This window comes from Ovis aries, chromosome 1 (genome assembly GCF_016772045.2).
Source record: "Ovis aries strain OAR_USU_Benz2616 breed Rambouillet chromosome 1, ARS-UI_Ramb_v3.0, whole genome shotgun sequence".
NCBI classification, from domain to species: Eukaryota; Metazoa; Chordata; class Mammalia; order Artiodactyla; family Bovidae; genus Ovis; species Ovis aries.
In genome coordinates, this window is record NC_056054.1 from 11,864,863 (window position 1) to 11,883,775 (window position 18,913).

At 51.8% G+C, this 18,913-nt stretch overlaps 1 protein-coding gene across 2 annotated transcripts in view; it reads right to left on the reverse strand.

Annotated features, from left to right (window-relative positions):
* GRIK3 (glutamate ionotropic receptor kainate type subunit 3) overlaps positions 1 to 18,654 on the reverse strand; it is a 247,504-nt gene extending 228,850 nt beyond the window's left edge. For both annotated transcript variants that reach the window (XM_060399335.1, XM_004001807.5), the window contains exon 1: positions 18,405 to 18,654. In XM_060399335.1, coding sequence (XP_060255318.1) covers positions 18,405 to 18,519 — 115 coding nt within the window. In that variant the 5' untranslated portion in view covers positions 18,520 to 18,654. The remainder of the gene's footprint in view (positions 1 to 18,404) is intronic.
* Between the last annotated feature and the right edge of the window lie 259 nt (positions 18,655 to 18,913).

The following is an 18,913-nucleotide window of genomic DNA, read 5'->3' on the forward strand; positions in this document are numbered from 1 at the left end:
AAGGAGGTGTGGGGACTGTGATATGGCGGCAAAAGAACTTGGAAATCCAAAATTTTATATAAAACATCCCCATTTTTGAATGTCAGCTAACTCAAAAAAATGAATGCAACTTAAAATTAAATTGATGGACATTAAGGGCAAAGCTCCAAAGAGTTCAGAAAAATAATTCCTTGAATTCCAGGCTAAGGATTTTGTCTTTCAAGAGGATAAACTATCAGAAACTGTTGTTATTTTAATGACAAGATTTTAAAAACAGTCTAGGGACTTCCCTAGTGGTCCAGTGGTTAAGACACTGCACTATAAGGGGCTCAGGTTCAATCCCTGGTTGGGGAACTAAGATCTCACACACCACACAGCCAAAAAAGAAAAAGAAAACAAACAAACAAAACTATGTCAATCCGAGGCAAATACAAAAGATCTACAAGCCTCAATTTATATGCCCTGGGGTCACGAGGAAGAGGAGTGGGGAAGGAGACATTTCTGCACCAATAAAGGGGGCTCCAGGGAGGCTCAGGGAAGGTTGTGACCCACTGCCTGGGTGCATCAGAGGAGGCTTCCTGAAAGAGGTGAGTCTTAGGATAGCACACCCTTTATAACCCTCACTCCCCACCCAAATCGGGGGTACTGAGGGCTGAACCTGCATTCCTTGCAGCTGCCAGGAAAGGGTACCCAGGGGGGCCAGAGAATCAGGTGTCCTGGCTAGAGAAATGGAAGACAGGCTATGTACAAAGGAAAGGGGAGGGACTGGGCTAAGAAAATCCTGTGCTAGAGGAATGGGAACTAGAGATCCACGAATACTGAGAGGGCTGGGAAGAGCCTTGTCCTGTGCTGGTTTCCAGGCCCAGCCGACTCACCCCACTTTCTGGCCAAATCTGAATAAACAGGTTCAACCCACACTCCCGAGCACCTACTATGTGCTGGCACTGTGATAGCTATCTATGTCCACTATTTAAAATAACATCAGCAATCATGGGGCTTCCCAGGTTGAGTGGTAAAGAATGCACGTGCAATGCGGGAGATGTGGGATTGATCCCTGGGTCGGGAAGATCCCCTGGGGTAGGAAATGGCAGCCCACTTCAGTATCTTGCCTGGAGAATCCCATGGACAGAGGAGCCTGGTGGGCTACAGTCCACGGGGTCACAAAGAGTTGGACACGACTGAGCAACTAAACCACCGCAAGCATGACGATGTGTTGAGGATGTGGCCACCTTTCTATGGAATGCTCCCTCTGTGTTCATCACCCCAGGCTTTGCTTCCTCATCTAAAAAGCGGCGATAGAGTCCTCAGCTCTTAGATTTGCTGCATTAAGTGACTGAATGTCTGGAAGCTGCTTAGCACAGTGTATCTGGCACATTGTTAGCCTTCGAGGGATCCAGGGTTCACTATTATTATTTTCACAAGTATAGTTACACTGGGTTAGCTCAGGGTACTGGAAACAGAGCCCAGCCAGATGTGTGTGGGGCTGCCCTCCCACCCCTGCTGCCACAGTCCTAGGTATCAGTGACCCTTGCACCGGTCCTACAGGCTGAGGTCTCCCCACTCCCACCACATCTGCCAAGGAACAGGAGGATGGCTCCACCCTCACTGGGAGGAGAGGTTTCAGCTCAGCCACAGGGAAGCTCCTGGCCCTGTGGAGGCTTCTAAGGGAAAAATCGAGACCAGACAATGCCCATTTCTTGGGTATCCCTGCTGGGTTGTCATAGATACTGAGGACTCACAGAAGTCCTGGCTGGGTGAGTCTATCAGGGGAGCAACCACCCCCTTAATCCCACCCCATCCCATCCCCACCCCTCAAGGAATGCTTGCTGCCTTGGAACACACCTAGGGCTTTCCGGTCCAACCAGGAACCATGAAATGGGACTGGAGGTCCAGCTGAGCTCGCAGACAGTGGATGCGGCATCCACTAATGGCTGATTCGGGAAACAGATGGGTGGCCCCAGGAAGGGTCCACTCATGCACAGCACAGCCCAGCCTTCAGTGCTCAAGCCTGGGACAAAGGGGAATGCCAGGCTTCTGGGGAGAGTCCTGGACCAGGAATCAGGACATGTGTTCTTTAACAACCTTCCACACTACATCTCCCTGTCCTTTCCTACCTAGACTACTTAAACAGCTTCCTGATGCCTGTCCCCCCTACCCCTGCCCCTGCCCCATCTTCCAGCTTCACACCTGCAGTCACATCACACAGCCACTAGGTCGACTTTTCAAAGCTACAATGTGGTTTTGCTGCTCCCCTTCATAAAGTCCTCAGTGATTCCCCAGTGCCCTGGGGTTAAAGTCCTGCCTGCTTACCTTGCTTATCCAGCCTTCCATATTCCCACTACTCAAATATTACTTTTCTTTTTTCACATTCCCTTCTGTTTGCTCCATTCACAGCAGACTTGCTTGAGGTTTTTTAAACACTGGTTTGAAACATATGAAATTGCCGATATTTGACCATGTCTGACCTCCAAAGCTTATAGGGCATCAACTTAACACAACCACCTGTGCCTTGGGCATTTGTACCCTCTGCCTAGAATGTATCCCTTACTCCCCACCATCACCATCACCTAACCACTCCTTTCCTCCTCCCCAGGTGTCACTTCCTTGGGGGAGCCTTTCTTGATGTTACCCTGGTAGCCTGCAAGTCCCTCTGTGACATGCATGGAGTTTGTAGTGATTCTTTGCTGTCTGTTTTTTGCTAGATTGAAAGCTCCATGAGGCCAGGATCATGTCTGTCTTGCTCACCCTTTAGTCCTGGCACCTCATGGAGGACTGGCATACAGCATGTACCCAGTAAAGGCTCATTAGACAACCAACTATACATATGAACGGAGAGACAAAGCTCTACCCCAACCAGCTATGTGACCTTGAACCATCCACCTCCCTCAGACACCAGTTTCTACATCTGCAAAGGACGGTCACCATCCCTATATCAGAGGGATGTGCAAACTAAGTGGTATCAAGCATGCCAGCGTATTTGGCACTATACTGCTCAGAAATGTTGATGGGCCCTGCCTGGGGCTGGCTGCAGCCACCAGGCTCCTTTCTGACCCAAGGGCACTGCCAAGGGATGAACTGCTGTTAGAAGACAGCCAGGGAAGTGTCTATCTTTAAGAATATTCCTTGTAACCACCACCCTGAGCTCAGCCTTCATGGAGTTTGTGTAACCCAGAGCAGGTACAAGCCTCGTCTTTTAGGAAACTCAGAGAGCCGGAATTTTTATGGCATCTCTAATTGCATAGTTGAGGATGCCTAGAATTTCATAGTGAAAGGAATCCAGAGCTCCTCTGAAACATCCCAGGCCAATCTGTTCTCGAACATATCCCATGGGAAGAAGCTCACTACTCCTAAGGTATCTCACTTAATCTTCAAAGAACACTGACTAGGAGATAGCTGATGTTGAACCAAATTCTGCCTTCTGGGACCACCTCCCAATGGGTCCCAATTTTCTTCTGGGGCCTCTTGGATCAGGTTTGCCCTCTCTTCTATGCTGCAGTCCTCAGAGACAGAGGGCTAGCCCCTCTTGATGTCAGGTCTCCAACATCTGGTCTTTGAGCATCCTTTCTGGCACTCAGTCTCCACGCCTGTATGATGGGAATAGCACGTGATGCACCTTACTCCACTTTGGGTGGGGATAAGACTGATGAGGAGAAAGAATGAGCATCTTGGCTCAGAGAGGGAGGCTGCAGGAGCTCCACCCCTTCCTTCCTACAGGCCTCAGATCCAGATCTGGGATCACAGTAGCTCCTGGTAAAAGCTGCCTTCCGCTGGGTGACTCAGGCTCAAAGGCTGTCCACTCTCCTCAACCTCTAGGGGAGATTGATGCCTACACTGATAGATCACTCCCATGGATTAGGTAGATAAAGAAATTGATTATTCCATAAATCATTGTCTCCATGAAAAACAATCCCAATTTTTTTAAAAGAAAATATTATAAATCTGTCTGAACCTGTGTGAGTGAAAGTGTAGCCATTTCAGTTTAATTGTCTGAGCCCTTCTTTGCTACAGCCCCAGGAAAAGAGTCCCTGAAGCTACTACTTACAAATCTAGAGGTTTCTCCCAAGCTTTATGAATGGCCACATCACACCATGGATGAGATGGATTTACATAGCAGCAGGAAGAATCTGAATTGGTCAGAAAGAAGAACTTTCTCACCAAGGAGACAGAATTATATCTCTTGGAGACATAAAAAAATTGAATGTTTACGCTTGTCCCTACCTTTTTCTTCCTACTTACACATGAACCACTCCATCTAGGAAAGTTAAGGCTCAGTTCTACCAAGAGACAGAGAATTGGCCAAAATGAACCTTGGGTGGGCCTTGAGGATGAGGTGTGACAGCTCAGGCATGGGGGAACTCTCAGAACAACATGAGTGAAGAAATGATTTAGGAGCAAAGGGAAGAACAAGGTGGTGGCGGGGGGCAGTGATGCTTGAAAGATAAGAGATGTGGCTTCCCAGCTGGTCCTTCTGTGAGGTGTTCACCTTGTTTCTTTTCTTCTCTAAGCCTCCATACTCCTCCCCAGAACACAGGAGAATAAGGCACAAAGAACAATCTAGGCATAAGGTTCTAGCCTGAACTGCACGTCCCTAAATGTTCAAGGAACTGTGGCTATCACTGAAGGTCGCCCACTTGGACCTGCCACGAGGCCATTCAGATGCTGTGCCACCCCTCAGACTCCCTTAACCCCCTGCCCTGTGTGCTCTGCAGTACACAGAGTGGGTGATCCAGAAATGTTTGCTGAATCAGTGAGTCAGCCCAGAGACTATGCGAAAAAGACAGGAAATAAACACTAAATTACAAGCAGCATAAAAATAGCCCCATTTCCAAAGCAGATTCTTCTGATTCTGCGAACCCAAGCAGGAGCAGCAAAACCTTCAATCCCCTTTCACTAAGATATCTCAATCCAGGGTGTCTGGAGTAGCCTTACTCTGTACAAACCATAGCTCATGTCTTTCCTGACGTTTCTACCTTTAGTATGACTTCAAGGTGCCATCTTGCCTCCTAAATGCTGGGAGCCCATTTACCCAAGCTTCCCTCCTTGTTCAGAGGCCAGAGCCAATTCTTCAGATCCTGTCTTTCTAACACTCTTAGCCTCCTATGCCCTTGGCTTCAAGTCCAGGTGTTTCGGCCACTCTCAGTACCCCAGCGATGGGCAAACTCTCCCTTTCTCTGAGGCCTACTGAGGTCACCCATGTCATGATTGTCCTAACTGGGGAGACCTTTGTCAACACCCAGTCTGATTACAAGTCTTCTCAGACACATCCAGGTGGTGGAGCACTTGGTATAGCTGGGGTTCTTTGGGGAATGCCACAGAGCTGTGACACATTTAATTCCTGTCACCTGAACAAGGAGTAATTATATTTACTAGCAGAAAATACGGCTCTATTATAGGTATGCAGGGCTCCACGATTCAGGAAATAATAACACACAAAACACTTTAAAGAAATCACATTTAGTGGGATAAAAATACATAACACAGGCCTACTTACCAAATGCAATGTGAAAGATGATGCTGACAAGCTGAGCAAAGACGCTCGGTATCAGGTGTGATATTTGACAATGGAATGTTCATTCGTTTTGTCATCTGCTACTGCTCCTGAGCATACAAGCCGTACAAGGCACCAAAGGTTTAAGAACAATTTATGTGAGAGAGAGAAAAAAAGGAGAAAATTCTATCCATTCGCTCCATTTTCTTTTACCGTGAGCTACTCTATTTGAACGACCACAAATAATAGTTCTTACTAGCCTACTGTGTACCTGCTAAACACCTCAGTCTGGTTTACGAACACCAGAGTCCTAGAGGAATAGCATTAGGAAAAAGAATGCCTGTTAAGCAAGACCTTACAATAACCACATTGCCCCTACTATAAGAATCAGCATGCAAATAGTGCCCACTCACCACCCCCAGGGCTTGGCTGCTCTCCATGGTGCTGAACACAGAGACCGGGGTGAACCTTAATTTCCCTGCTGCTCCCCGGACAACACAGAGTGTTATCACTATCTACGAGCTTTTATAAACACACATACATCTGATTTGTATTTCTCCCTCAATGTGAAAAAGGTTTCGTAGGTCTGTTTTGCAACACTGGAAAAATCTGGTCTCCTCTTCTCTCTCTTAAGACTGTAAATTTAAAGCTTCAAATGTGGGCATGTTTGTGTGTGTATGACAGGAAAGTGGATGGGAGTTTCTTAATGGACTGGGGGTGGTGATCAGAGATCCATGTTTTCATCTGATTTTTCCACGGCTCACCAAGGGATGTGGCTCAAGCCATTTCCATTTTGCACCTCTCAGTCTGTGATAGGAAAGATTGGGGCAGGTACTGTACTGTAGCGCTGACATTCAGAGTGCCTCCACCTGTGTTCTGGCTCTTTCAGGGACTCAGAGACTATCAAACAGGATGACCTTGCCTGGCCTCCTCCAGCACACGGAGATTTTCTGGATCCAGAGGAAGAGACAAGGCTTAGCTTCTCTTGTAAGAAGTCAGGGATTCAATCTCTCTCTGCTCAACTCTCCCCCCAGCCCTCACTCCCCATGGACCAGCCATAATTCAGCTAAACCTGAGAGTTCACCCATATTTTATTTACTGATTCGATGTTACGAGACAAGTAAAATAGACGGCTGTCACCTCTATTAAACTGGGCAGGAAAAATGGCCATGTAGGCAACAGGCTATTTCTGCTTATAATGTGTCATCTGTTTCCTTGGGGGAGGGAAGCAAGAAAGGGGAGGTCCTAGTCTAATGGGAGAGCCCAGTCCTGTCATGTTCAGGGGGGAAGCTCAGGGTTGCCCTGCAACCTGTCCCACCGTGACTCTCAGCTACGTGGTAGACAGTCAGGCCAGCCAGTAGGAAATTACTCTGTTTCCCCCATGATCCAAAGTCAAGTCACTGTATTCACTCATCAGACTTGGGATAAAGAATGGCTGTTGAACCTCAGTTTGGGAAGCCTATGGTAGAGAAGCGAATCTTCAATTGGTCAGCCTTTACAAGTACACAAACACACACACACACACGTGCACACACTCCTGCTCACCAGACTCAATGTGGATGGCATTTATACTCTCAAAGCTGAATGGCCCAAGCTGACTGTCTATATAGCCCGAATCTCCAGGTTTACCCGTCAACACCTCACTTTACACAAAGCTGTCATGTAGACCTGCTGTCTACACATCCTAGCAGGATCCTGTGATGTGGCATAAACAGGGAAAGGGGAAGCCTGACCTACGACTGGTGAGAGCGCAAGTGGCCCAGCTACAGTTCTGCCTGGCAGCTGTCCTGAGTGACCTGCCTGGTGAGGCTGGAACTGCAGAAGTTCTCTTTTATGGCTCAGCTCCCAGAGGGAGCAGCAGAGATGCCGAGGGACAGACGGGAAGAGGAGAGGGGTGAGGTCAGAAAAGACAGGAGGGTCGTGGTCTTTTCTTTTGCCTCTTCTTGAAGTAGACAGCTTGTGCCTTTCTCAAGAGAAGAATCATCATGATAGGAACGAGAAAATGGATGTAAAGACCAATCCTAGGCCCAAGAAAGAAAGATCCATTCCCCTAAACACTCCAGCTCTGCCCAATAGACCTCATAGGAAAGGTCTTGGCATAGAAGGTGTTGAATTGATGGGGCACAAGACCCACCATGGGCAGCATTAGGATACTGACTTCACAGAAGAATCTAGCAATGTCTTTCGTGAAATCCTTGCTGGCGACATGGAAAAAGTGTTGAGCTGAATGACAAGGCTGCTAGATAGACTTATATTCAACCTGAATGTATCAAGGCATTCATTTATTTAACAGTTATTAATCACTTACTATTTACCACACGTGGTGCTAGGTGCACTGGGCAAAGTGGTGAATAAATCAGTTGCAGTTCACACTTGTCTCTAAGATTTTCTAAGAAAGCTTGTCCGTAAGGTAACCACGAATTACAATCCAGTAAGTGCTATGACAAAGGAAGTTCAGGATGCTGTGGGGACTCATAAAAGGAGATGGAAGTCAAGAAAGGCTTCCTGGAGGAAAATATATGTTTGCTGAGACCCAAAGGATGACTAAGAAGTTAGCCAGAAAGAACAGCAAGAGCAGAGGTCAAGTGTAAGGGAAGACACAGTGACTTCTAGGGACTTGGATGTTCAATTCAGAGGAGCAGGGAGTGTGTGTGAGGCAAGGAGGGACAGCGCATGAGCCTGCAGATATCAACCCAGCAGTCGCAAAGGGCCTGAAAGCATGAAGAAGCCAGTGGGATTTCAACACTGGTTAAAGTGTAGGTGGTGGATTCAAGACCACTGAATAAAGTCAACAGACTCTGACACTGGTCATTTCCTGCCTAATGCGTGGTGGCATGGATAGATGAAGTGAAGGCAAGCATGCTCATCCAAGGCTCAGAGGGCATGAAGCATGCCAGACAACAGAAAGGGAGGCACAAAACTTCACTGTCTAGACCCATGGTTCTCAACCACAACCACATTGCGGGCCAATAACTACTTACTTCTCTACCACAGACCCCTGGAGGGCAGTGGGCGGGAGGTCAAGGAGGAAGAAGAGGGTGAAATCCCTGCCTACCTCCCAAGGATGGAGAGATGGGAACAGGCTTTGGTGGTCCAGAAACAGCAAGCAAGAAAAACTGCCTGAAGGTTCAAGACAGGATTTACCAGGGATAAATGACAGGTCCTGCCTTTAGGCTCAAAAGATCAACTGCCAAAGAGAGGATGAGAGGAGTGATAGATCGGCAGCCATACCTGTGGAAAAGACCTTGTGATCTCATGAGACCACCAGCTCAGTATAAATAACAGAGTGAAATGGCTGCAGAAAAGGCTGAAATAGTCTGGGGGTGTATAAGCAGACACCAACGCTGAGACGCAAGGAGGGGATGAGCTTACTGTTTTCAGTACATAAGCAGGACTGTGGTTGGCTCTGGACACCACACTGAAAGGACTGGGCATCGTTGGTCTGGAAAGATGCCTTTACATTCCTGTGGGGTTGCACTGTGGGACAGGCTATAAATCCAAACCAGATGCAGGGGGGCAGGGTGAGCATAATAGTAAGAATGATAGGTTACATCTATTGAGAGCTTACAACGGCTATGGTCCAAACTTATCATGCGCACTAACTCATTTAATCCTTATAAAAACCCCATAAGGCAGGTGTTACTATTATTATTATGAGAGATTAAATAATTTGTCCTGGATCACTCAGGTGGGAAGTGATGGAGGCAGTCCTTAAACTCAGCCTGTCAGATTTCAGAACCTGTGAGCTTATCCACAATGTTAGATGGCTAAAATCTATAGAGAGTTTGCTTCCCTGGTGGCTCAGGTGGTAAAGAGTCTGCCTGCAGTGCAGGAGACCCAGGAAGATCCCCTGGGGAAGGAAATGGCAACCCACCCCAGTGTTCTTCCCTGGAAAATCCCATGGACAGGGGAGCATGTTGCAGAGTCGGACAGGACTGAACGACTTCACTTTCTACTCTCTATAGAGGGCTTCTTTTGGGCCAGCCATGTTAATTTTCACAATGATCCCTGGAGGTCAGACCTGTTACTATCCCCATTTTACAGGTGAGGAAGTCTAGGCTTAGAGCAGTTAAGTGACCTACCCAAAGTGACACAGGATGGAAGGAAGGGATGAGAGTTCAAACTCAAGACATGGATTTCAGAACCTACACTGTCAACGTGTAAGTCATACTACCTTTCCTGGAACTGCAGGAAAACCAGTTTTAGGGCAAATTTTGCAACAAAGATTGGAGTGGGCCAATATGTTTGTGATAAAGAACAAAGCACAATCAAAAAGTGGTGAGTTTCCTGTTATGGGTGGTATTCAATTGGAGACTAGATATCCACCTACTGGGGAGGGGGGAGGGGTCCTCCAGTGACTTAGAACAGTGGTTCTGAAAGTGTAGGCAGATGAGCAGCATCAGCTTCATCTGGGAATCCATTAAAATGCAAATTCTCAGGCCTCACCCCAGACCCACTGAATTAGAAGCTCTGGGGTTGGGACCCAGCAGTCTGTAGTTTATTGAGCTTTTCAGGTGACTCAGACGCATGTTAATATTGGAGAAGCAGAGGCCTAGACTGACCCCTGGGGTTCTTTTCAGCCTGGATTCTGTGATTTTTCACTGTAAACAGGAAATGTGATGCCTGGAGCCCTGGGAAGGCCCTGGCTCCCTGCTCCTGCTTTTCCACCCAATTGGGCAGGCTTTTTGAAATAGCATATTTCAGTTCTGCAAAGCAGATGCAGGAAGGCTTTGCGGAAGTCTCCCTCATTCCTATATTTAAAGAGCTCATCTCTGCAGTGGTTCTGAGAATACTCTTAACTCCCTTCCAACACAGCCTGTCTGCATCGGACCCTTTAACAGCATAAGACTTCACTGTCTCCTATGGATGGGAACCCTCTTCACACAAACTGGGATCTCAGCTCCTTCTCCTTCCTCCTTTTCCCTCTGTCTTCCTTAACCCCCATTCAGCATAGCACCAAAGGATTTGGAGTGGAAGCTGCCACTCTCCCCGACCTCACCCCATTTCATTATCTCCCATCTGTAAGAGCACCAGGGGATTCACTCCGTGGCTTCATTGCCTGGAGTCTCCCAGCAGAGCCAGCACTGCCTATCCCCTGGGGCCTCGTCTCCAGCCACAGACCCTCCCTAGAATTCACCAGCTTGCTTCAGGAGTGAGCTTGGACTCCCCATCCAAGAAGAACTGATCAGGACTCCCTGGACCAATCCTTCAAGAGCATCGCATAGCCAGGGTCTTCCCAGCTCTGAATACATGCAAATCACATTTCAATCAAAACACTGCAAATGTAGGGAAGAACCAGAACCTCATAGGCTTTGGGTGTGTGATAAATAACAGGCCAAGAGGTGCCTGGGAGCTTTGGGCATGCAGGAGCATGCTAGGAAGAGTACCCCTTTTGCTCCCTAGCATGGCAGGTAACTATCACAGGCTGCTGGAGACATTCATTCCATTGCTGGGTATGTGAGACGTGGCCAAATACCTACATATTGAGCTGCAGGGGGTACTGGTTACATGGTTGGCACAAGGCAGAGGGCAGATAAGAAGCAGATAGCCTCACAGCTCAAAGTCTGAGGGTGGAGACAGTCTCCATCCTTGGGGAATCTTTTTCTCCTTAACATTTATTAAGCACCAGGTCCTGTGCAAAGAACTTTATATACTTTATTTCCTTTAATCCTCACAACAGCCCTGTGAAGACCTTAGGAGTTTCAACAATATGAAATTTTTATAGGTCAAACCAGCTGAAAGTGGTTTAACCCAGTATTAATATTCCCACCTCGATGAGGAAATGGAGGCTTGGAGGTGAAGTGACTCACCCAAGGTCTCACAGCTAGCACCTTAGACTCCCACTCAAGCTCAGATCCACTACATTTCATCAAACCTGAGACATACCGTCATGTTTAAAGGTGCCGAGAAAGAAAAAATCCTGCAAGTAAACTCAAACCTGATGTGAGATCCAGACTGATTTCAGAAATGTGAAAATGTTGGGGGAAGAGCTGATGTTAGCATCAGTGAGATATATTAAGTGACTCACAGAACTTCTCTGAGAGAAAGCCCTAGACAAACCCACAAACATAGCTATAATCAAGGTCAGTGAGTGTTGGTGAAGAAACTGCAAAGGTCAAAGGAAACAAGGAGAGGAACGTGGGAATGCAAGCTCTGTGGGGAGCAGAAAGCCTGGCTGGAGGTTAGGTAGTGTGGACCCTGGAGGTGACTAGAAATAAACCAAAGTGTGGTGAGGGTGGAGAGCTCTGGGGCGCAGCACCTTTGAAGTGTGGCTGAGGGGAAACGAAGCAAAATCAGAATGACCTGCTGTCCTCAGGTCCCCTGCCCTTGGTCCAGTCTTCTCAGATCTCCCAGCCACACTCAATTAAGCTTTGGTTTCTGGAGCACAAAGAGAAGCGGAAGAAAACAGGGACTTCACAGGAAACACAGGTGCTAATAAGCATAGGCCAGTGAGGCATCTGGAGCACAAAATTTAAGGAGGCGCTCACTGTCACGGTCAGTCATGCAAGAGCATGACCACCATTCGAGAGCCTCCTTAAATCCCACTTCCTGGCGGCCACACTCCCCTGGCCCCGGTCCCACCCAGTTTGTTGGTGTTAGACTCCTCTCCTCCAACAAAAACAAGAAGAAGTGCTGATCTTGGAATGGAACAGAATTCAAGATTTTTGAAACGATATCCCATCTGTCTGACTCTATGAAGCAAGCAGTCTCATCCCATTTTACAGATGAGGAAACTGAGACCCTGGAAAATAACATGACCCCTCCTATCGTGCTTGTTCCACAGCTGTCCCTTCTGTGAGGACTCTAAGCAGGGCAGTTTCCCCTACTTCCAGAACAGGTCCGTCCCCGGCAGCCACCATCATCCCCGTCTCGCCATGCCCCCGGAAGAAGGAACGCGGTGCAGGAGAAGAGTAAGCATGGATTCGCCTTTGCTCTGGCAGAGGTGGCATGGGAAGGGGAATGGGCAACTCTTGCGCCCAGGTCCCTGCACCCCACCCACAGTGTCCTTGGGACAGCAACATGTTCCAGGGCCCAGCATCAGAGGACCTTACCCTCTGATGGTCCACCAGTCTCAGCTCACAGCAAGACAGGCTCTATTTAGAAGGTCAAATGTGACTCTTGCTTAAAAAATGACCAAACAACCTATCAGCCTAGAAAGGATGTTGGAGGGGAGATGGGGTGGGGAAGGAAGGCAGGACAAGAGCAAATTCGCTGACCCCCTTTTCTGGCCAGGCCACCAGCTGAAGAGCATGGAGGGAGACACAAACGCAGAGCCCTGGGCTTTCCTCAAGGCCCTGATGATGTCTTTGAGGACAGCCAGCAGGCTGCCAGGGTGAACTGTAGGCTGGAGTTCCTGGAGAGCAGAGGGATTCCTGTGGGTGGACTGGCCACACCCAAAGGAGTGTCCCACCTTTATTTCAGACTCGGATTAAAGAATTAGGCAGAGTCCAGAAGCCCAGACAAGGTGGGGTGTAAGGATGTGCGTCGCACATGCAGGAGGGGTGGGAAAGACCAAACATCCCTTTCCTCTCGGTAAAGCTTATCTACCACTTGGTCCATCTGCAAGGACAGTTTGATGCTGAAAACCAGTTACTGGTAGGTTTCAGTGTCACAGAGCCCATGCAATCATCCCCATAGAAAGCCTAACAGCCCAGGACTCTGAGGCCACACTCAGCACCCAGAAGCATGGCAGTCGGGTGCTGCACTCAGCATCCATGAGTATCAGTGCCTCCTGTCTTCTGACTACACAGACTACACAGTAAAATCGCAGGATCTGGGGTCTGGCTGGTGAGAGCTCTTATCCTGCATTCACCACTTACTGGCCACGTTATCTTGGGCAAGTGACTTCACTGAGCTTAGTTTCCTCATCTGCAAAATGAGGACAATGTCTCCAGGCAGGGCTGGTGAAGGCTAAACCAGATGGTGAAGAAAAAAAATATGCAACAGCTACCGGTCTCAAGTACTTACTAGTCACACTACTAGTCATTCTTTGAAAAGCACGGTGCTTGGCAGCTAGTAAGTGCTCAGTAAACCAGGACCATTATATTTCTGTTGTGTGTTGTTCCAGACCCAGTGGGGTCCCAGGCAGGAGACGGTGCTGCCACCTCAGCACAGGCACACTGCCCCCTGGTGCTCACGCGGGGGAATCGGCGCCTGCAAGAAGCGCTATTCCAGCCAACAAGCCCAAGGCTGGTCTGAGTCTGCACCAGGCCCACTCTTGGCCCATCTGTCCATCAAAGCACCTTGGCAAGGACATGCCAGGGCCTGCTGGGTGCCGGCCCCAGAGGAAGGGCCCGGCTCCTGGACTTTCAGTTCTCTCTGCTGCCAGGCAGGGCCTGGGGAGCCCCTCGGTTCCCTCTGGAAGGTCCTGAGTAAGCAAGGAGGGGGCTGGAGGGGGCAGGTAGGGGGCAGGTGCAGGTGGGGACGTGCAGGCTGAAGCAGTGTGGGGCTAAAGCAGGGGCAGGTGACTGTAACAGCCTGGAGGAAGCCTGGCTTCTGCAGATCAGAAACGGTCCCAGTGGTGGAGCGCAGCCAGGTGCTGCCCTGCATGGACATCCCAAGCAGCCCTAAGCCCTGAGCCTCCCCTGCATACGACCTTGCACCCCCCCACTCCTGAGGATGCGGTCGTCCTAGAACCCACAGGGCATCTGTGCCTCTTCCCCCGACCCCCATCGAGCTGGCTCTGTTTCCTGGGGACAGGACAGGAGGCCTGTAGCAATGGGGGCTCAAGGACCCTCACAGGCCCCACAAAGGAAGCAATGAAGGACCCTTGCATTTGGAAGGGTGGGAACGAAGAGTCGCTCCTCAAAGCCCGAAAGAACACAGCGGGCTGGACTTCTGAAGTCAGCTATCATGCTGGCGGCAGGGGGACCCGAGTGACCTTGGAAGGGCCTAGTCGGGACGCTGTGCTGGCTCACCCCACAGCAGCCACCTCTAAAAACCCCGGATCATCCTGACGTCAAAAGACGGTTTAGCGCAGTGCAAGGCAGGCATCAAGAAGAAATTATAAACTCCAGCTCGAAAAGGAGGGAAGCCCGGGCTGACAGGAGCAGCTGGGCTGGAAAGCGGAGGCAGAAATTCCTCAAGTTAATGCTTTCTAAGGCCCCTCGGGCCACTCCCAGGTCTTGTCTGAAGCTATTTACTTCCAGGGGGGAAAACCCTATTGATCTTCATTCAGTGGCTGTCTGCTCCAACACGGTCGCGATGTTTCAGCGCATCACCAGTCACTGTGAGAAATTTCTCATTGTTTTACACACAGCGGCTACCAAACTCAGGAGATGAACGTTCAGGACCATTTGGGTGAACTGATGGCAGGGGATGCAGACAGGGCTGACTTGGGGAGGGGACCTCAAGCCCCTGGGACTGACTGCAGTGTCCGCTGGGCTTCCCCGCCTCCCAGTCCAGGCTCAGAGTCTCAAAACTCTGTTTTGCTCCGAGTGTAGATGCTGGGCGAGTCTGCCCGATCCGCCCACCTTCCACCCCGCCACATACACCTGCTTTATGTCTCTGCAGTCATTTGGCTCTGAACCTCCCCCTGGCTGGCTAGAGATCACCACCATCCTCTGGAGCTCCTCCAGCTAACGCCACCACTGTCTGGTTCCCTTCTCAAATGCTAGACTGGCCCTTGATTCTACATGTATGTAAAATAAGGGACGATCTAGACATGAAACCTACCAAGGCATGGACAGTCCCCACCAGCCCACACTGAAAGGTAACTTAAAATCACAGAATATCCCAAGCATCATGGCCAACTCAATAGTTTACAGATGAGGAAACTGAAGCTCCGGGGTGGTGGGACAGTGTGACTTGACCAAGGTGGCTCAGGAAATTGGTGGAAGGCAGAGTAGAAAACCCAGGCCTCCTGGTTCCCAGCCCAAGGTCCCTCCACATCAGCGTCTAGGTCTAGTAGCCAGGAAATCCAGGTCCCCACATGAGGCCACAGAAGCACTGGAAGGACCCATGCATTAAGCTGCTTTCCATGAGTTAAGACTAGGATCCATCTGAACAATAATAACGATGATAATAATAATAATAAAATGCTGAACAATGTCTTGAAAACCTTCAACGAGCAACACTTGATAACAACACACAGAATACATCTTCCACATATTCATATAAAATAATCAATGATCATTTTTTTCCTGCAGACTACAATCCAATTACTCTCTCTCCCTCGCTCTCTCCCTCACTCTCCTTTGTTACTTGCAAACCATCCAAGCAATCAATGCCTTGACCTCTCCCTCTGATAGACACAATTACAAAAAGACAGAGCAATGCAATTCATCTATTCAAGACGGATTGTTTGAACACTCTGTCACACTGCTGAGCTATCCATCTCCTTGTCTAAGAGGAAATTTAAGCCCCCAAAAAAGGCACAAAGAGAGGGGGCGGGTACGCTGCTCCCCAGTCCAGAGAGCCCCTCGCACACCTGCAGGAAAACCCTCTCCTGGGCTGGTGCTAGGCGACGCCTGCCTACTGGAGAAGGATTCGGCTCCCAACACAGCCAGCTCAGGCCCCCGTCTTGGGAACCAGAACCATCCAGCACACCCAATTTCCAGGGCCTCAATTCCTGTGGCCCCAGCCAAAGCCCTGAGATTTCAGGGCTGGAGAGAGAGAGAAAGAAGAAAGGAGAGGGCATTGGGCCCGGCCAAGGTGTTGTGTTTGGGTTTCAACATGCTATTCTCTGTGTGTGTGTCTCTCTCAACACACCGTGTCCACTGTAGCCGTTGGCTCCTGCTGAAACTCCAGCCTGGGCTCTGAAGGAGGCAAATTCAGCTCCCCAGGGAGCTCCAGAGAAACCCAGGGATCTCAGAGCCTACCCATCCTCCATCCAAGCTGGCAGAGCTCCGGCGGTCACGTTTGGCATTGGCACAGCACCCCAGTCCTCGGGCTGGGAATCAAATGGGGCAGGGCTCTTGGATATAAATGGCTTGGGCCGACACGCTAATTAATCCTGGGGCTTAATACGAAGAAGATTAGAAGAGAGGAGGGCTTTGCCATCCTTAATTGCATTATTACACGCTGAACCCAAGAAAGGGCGGGCAGGCTTGGGGCTTCCCCTCAGGGCAGTGAGGAGTCCCCGGGTGAAAGTCAATTTCACGGTAAAAGGGAGCGGGTGAGGATACACCATACCGCCCCTCCTCAGCGCATCCTTGCCTGGCTTCCCTCACCTGCTCCTGGCTTCCTGGGCCCCCAAAGACCACCACCCGCTGGCGCTGGGCTTTGAGAGAGCCCCTCCCACCCCTGCAGGGGGAGGAACAGGAGAGGGAACCGCAATGCGTGGGCTGGGTGCAGAGCACCTTTCGGGCCCCTCTCTTCTCCCAAGGGCACCCTATCAATCAGGCCCCTGTGCACACACACACACACACACACACACACACACACACACACACCAAAAAACAAAACCAAAAAAACAGAGGGAATAAAGGAAGTCCTGGCCCACTACTAAGGGGCTGCCTGCTCCTGGAACGGTAACCAGACCGGGCTCTGGGACAGGCAAAGGTGCAGAGATAGAAACAATATTTTTGGCTTGCCTGGAGCAGTCTGGGCTGCAAAGGGTTAAGCCTAGTCGTGAGGGCTGTCCCCAGAGTCGGGTGCCTGGATTCCTCTGCCTCAAATATCTGCCTGCTGGGGTCCTGGGCAGGAACAGGAAGACCCCAGCGCGGGCAGAGCTGAGGACTGTGTTCTACCCTCGTCCAGATGTCCAGTTCAAGAGGACCTGGAATCCAGGGGAGACCAGGGAAGAGAGAGAAGGGATTTCTGATTGCCTCCTAGGAAAACCTCAAGTACGGAAGCCAAGCTCGATATCGGTTGCCTGCACCCCGTCACGCCGCGGGCAGCCCAGAGTCCGCGCCTGGATTAGAGCCACAGGGGAGGAAGGCGGCCCTGGCTCCGAGAAGCCAGATGCTGGTGGGGGCGCCTCGCGAACCCAGGCGGCCCAGGTCTCCCGCCTGGCTGCGGGCGCAGGGCCTGCGTGGCCGAGGCTCCCGCCTGGCCAGGCCGGGCCCAGCCCTGGCGGTCTCGGGCCTGGGACACGCGCCCCTCCACCCTCTCCCCCGCCACCACTCTCCCTCCCCGCACAGCCCTGAGCGCTGCCTTCGGGATGCCTGGGGCGGCCGCAACAAAGTTAAAGCCCCGAGTAAGAGTCTCTGGCGAGAAGAGACGCGGAGACGCGAGAGCCTCAGAGCCGCGCGCAGACCCGCCAGCCGCCGCCAGCTGCTGAGGGATTTCGGCTAACTTTAAAAACCGCTGGCATCCCTCTCCTCGCCTTCCCTGCCTGCGCCGCTCGGGCTCTGCGCTGCCCCAGGCGGGGGAGAGGCCTGTGCCGCGGTGGATGGCTGGAGCGACCGGGGGAGGGGGCGACCCTCCCCTGCCCCGCGCCGCGGGGCTGAAAGGGGGCCACCGAGGCCGAGGGCGGCCACCGGGAGAGGAGACCGGCCGTCCTCGTCTGGCGAAGCCGGACCCTGCTTCCCCGCCGCGGCCGCTCGAGCCCTGCCCCAGGTCGGGGCGAGGGGCCCGCGGGAAGCGGAGAGGCAAGAGAAGTTGGCGCCTTCCCCAGGGTTCCCGCTTCGCGGAGGAGCCAGGTCCCAGAACTCGGTCTGCGGCCGGTCCTGCTGGCAGTCGCGGGCAAATGCGCCCCAATGCGCCCGCGACTCAGGCTGGGACCCGAACGCTTCGCTACACTCCGCCAGGTCTGGCGGTCCAGGAGCGCGCCAAGGGCCCCTCGCCCGCCGCAGCCCAGCCGCCTCTTTCCCAATAAGTAAGGCCCGTGACCCCGGCTTGGGAACTTTGTCCTCACCGGGTCGAGCTCCTGGTGGTCACCCGGCCCCGGCAGCCCCCAGAGACATTGGGAAATCTCTTGGGATCGCGGTCAGTGGCCCCCCGTTCCCGCCCCCGCCCGGGCGCACGGAGACCCTCGGCTCCCGGGAGCCCTTACCGATCCGGATGACGTGGGGCATCCCGCGCGAGTCTGGGATCCAGAAGGCGCACACGAGGAGCCCGGCCCAGTATTCCCAAACCAGACTCCCGAGGCGCCGCCAGGGAGCGGTCATCGTTGGGCGCCGCCGAGCGTGCCCGGGGCGCGGCCGTGGCGGGCTCCCTGGGGCGGCAGCTCTAGGCGCGGGCGCGCAGCAGCCCCCGAGGCGCCGCCTGGGCCAGCAGCCCGGCTCCCGAGCGCCGCTGCGAGTGGGGGGCGCCCCGCGGCGCCGCGCACATCTTACTGGGGGGCCGCCCCGCCGGCGCCCGCCCCGCCCGGCTGCCGCCCACGGGCCCCCCTCGAGCGATGCTCCTGGGCTCCGCCCGGGCTCCGCTCGGACTCAGCTGCGGCTCGCGTCGGCTCTGCTCCCGCGCGGGCTCCCACCTGCCCCGGCTGCCGGGCGCTGGCAGGCGGGCTGCACGCGCGTCTCCGGCCGCTCCTCCTCCAGCCGCGGCGGATGCTATCGCCCG